The sequence below is a fragment of the Pterocles gutturalis genome, unplaced genomic scaffold, assembly GCF_000699245.1.
Source record: "Pterocles gutturalis isolate BGI_N339 unplaced genomic scaffold, ASM69924v1 scaffold45519, whole genome shotgun sequence".
Classification (NCBI taxonomy): Eukaryota; Metazoa; Chordata; class Aves; order Pterocliformes; family Pteroclidae; genus Pterocles; species Pterocles gutturalis.
Window position 1 is genome coordinate 699 of NW_010137481.1, and position 1,363 is coordinate 2,061.

The following is a 1,363-nucleotide window of genomic DNA, read 5'->3' on the forward strand; positions in this document are numbered from 1 at the left end:
CAAGGCCAACACCACCTCCGTGTTGTACCCCGCCAGCCACTTGTAGGGGTTGACAGTGACACAGAAGAGACCCGAGTACGTCTGTAAGGAAGGGGGACAGGATGCTCATTTTGGATGGCTGAGGAGAGCTGCAGATAAGGTAGAGGTTAATGATGTTCTGCGGAGACCAGGGTAGTGAAAGAAAATGAAGTGGAGGAATGACCTATCAGAGAATGGATGAGATAAAGCATGCAACAAGGAAAGGTAAATTTGGATGGAAGAAGAGGGAGGGGGTGTAGACAGCAAGAGGAAAACATGTGTAAGAAAGAAAGAAGAAATAGAAAATAAGGAAAGAAGGAAAGGAAGCTCTTTAGAGAGACTGAAAATTGTCTTCAACTCCTCAAAAGCAGAAATCATCTCCTGCTGCTGCTACTTACGTAGATCATCCAGGCTGCATAACGCTCTTTGAGGTTGTACAGCACAGCGGGTTCGTGGAGGTGGGTCATCATGGCCATGTCCTCGATTTTATCGTACTTGGGAGGGTTCATGGAGAAGATTTGATCATCCTTCACAGTAAGAGTCTGACAAAGAAAAGGAAGATACACATTTACCATCTAAAGGTCCATGGCAGGATTTGGTAAAATATTATCAAGCCTTGAAATTTTTTTTTTTTTACTTACTTCTCCACCTTCGGTCTTGACGGTGACCTTTCCTCCTTCTTTGCTCTGGATTGTGCTTTTCACATAGGATTCCTTCGCATGCACCACAAAGACCGATGACTTGGCATCGAAAGGCTTGTTCTGGGCCTCAATTCTCTCCTTTTCTGACTTTCGGAGGTAAGGAGCTGCCTCCCCAAAGATGGCCATCTCAGAGTCTGATGACATGGCTGCTGTTTACTAGGGGTAATGCAGCAAGTATCTGTGAGGGCAGAAAATACAGTAACACACAATGGAAAAAACACTCCTGTAGCATAGTGGATTAGATGGTGCTCTGCTGTATGTATCAACTGATTGAACTGACTTTTTCATTTTTTCTGCTAATTCAGAGCTTTGTTCTATAATTTTGTTTCCTTTATTTCTGTTTTATTAAGTAGGATCTCTAGACTTACTAGATGACTGCATTTACAGAGAAACACTGTGGGTTATTTTCCTGTTTATTTGTTGAATTAACAGAATAAACAGATGTTTTCCGAGGTTCCAATCACTGCACTCATTAGATATTCCTAATTTTGTAATTGTGAACAGTCTCTCATGCCTTCTTTGTTTAGCACCTTTCAGATTATGTGATTTGTTTACATTAAAACACTGGAGGAGGCACAGTACACTGCATATGCAGAGAGCTAATATTAGCACTTCTCATTAAAGACATTTGCTTGGGATGAAAT

At 41.7% G+C, this 1,363-nt stretch overlaps 1 protein-coding gene across 1 annotated transcript; it reads right to left on the reverse strand.

The window, feature by feature from the left end:
• Positions 1–15: 15 nt before the first annotated feature.
• LOC104468474 (myosin-3-like) lies at positions 16–904 on the reverse strand (the record flags this gene model as incomplete). The annotated part of the gene is made up of 3 exons (XM_010082612.1): positions 660–904; positions 417–560; positions 16–81 (listed from the first exon to the last, which is right to left on the reverse strand). Coding segments are annotated over exons 1-3 (414 nt in total), but the record flags the coding sequence as incomplete, so codon positions are not given.
• Between the last annotated feature and the right edge of the window lie 459 nt (positions 905–1,363).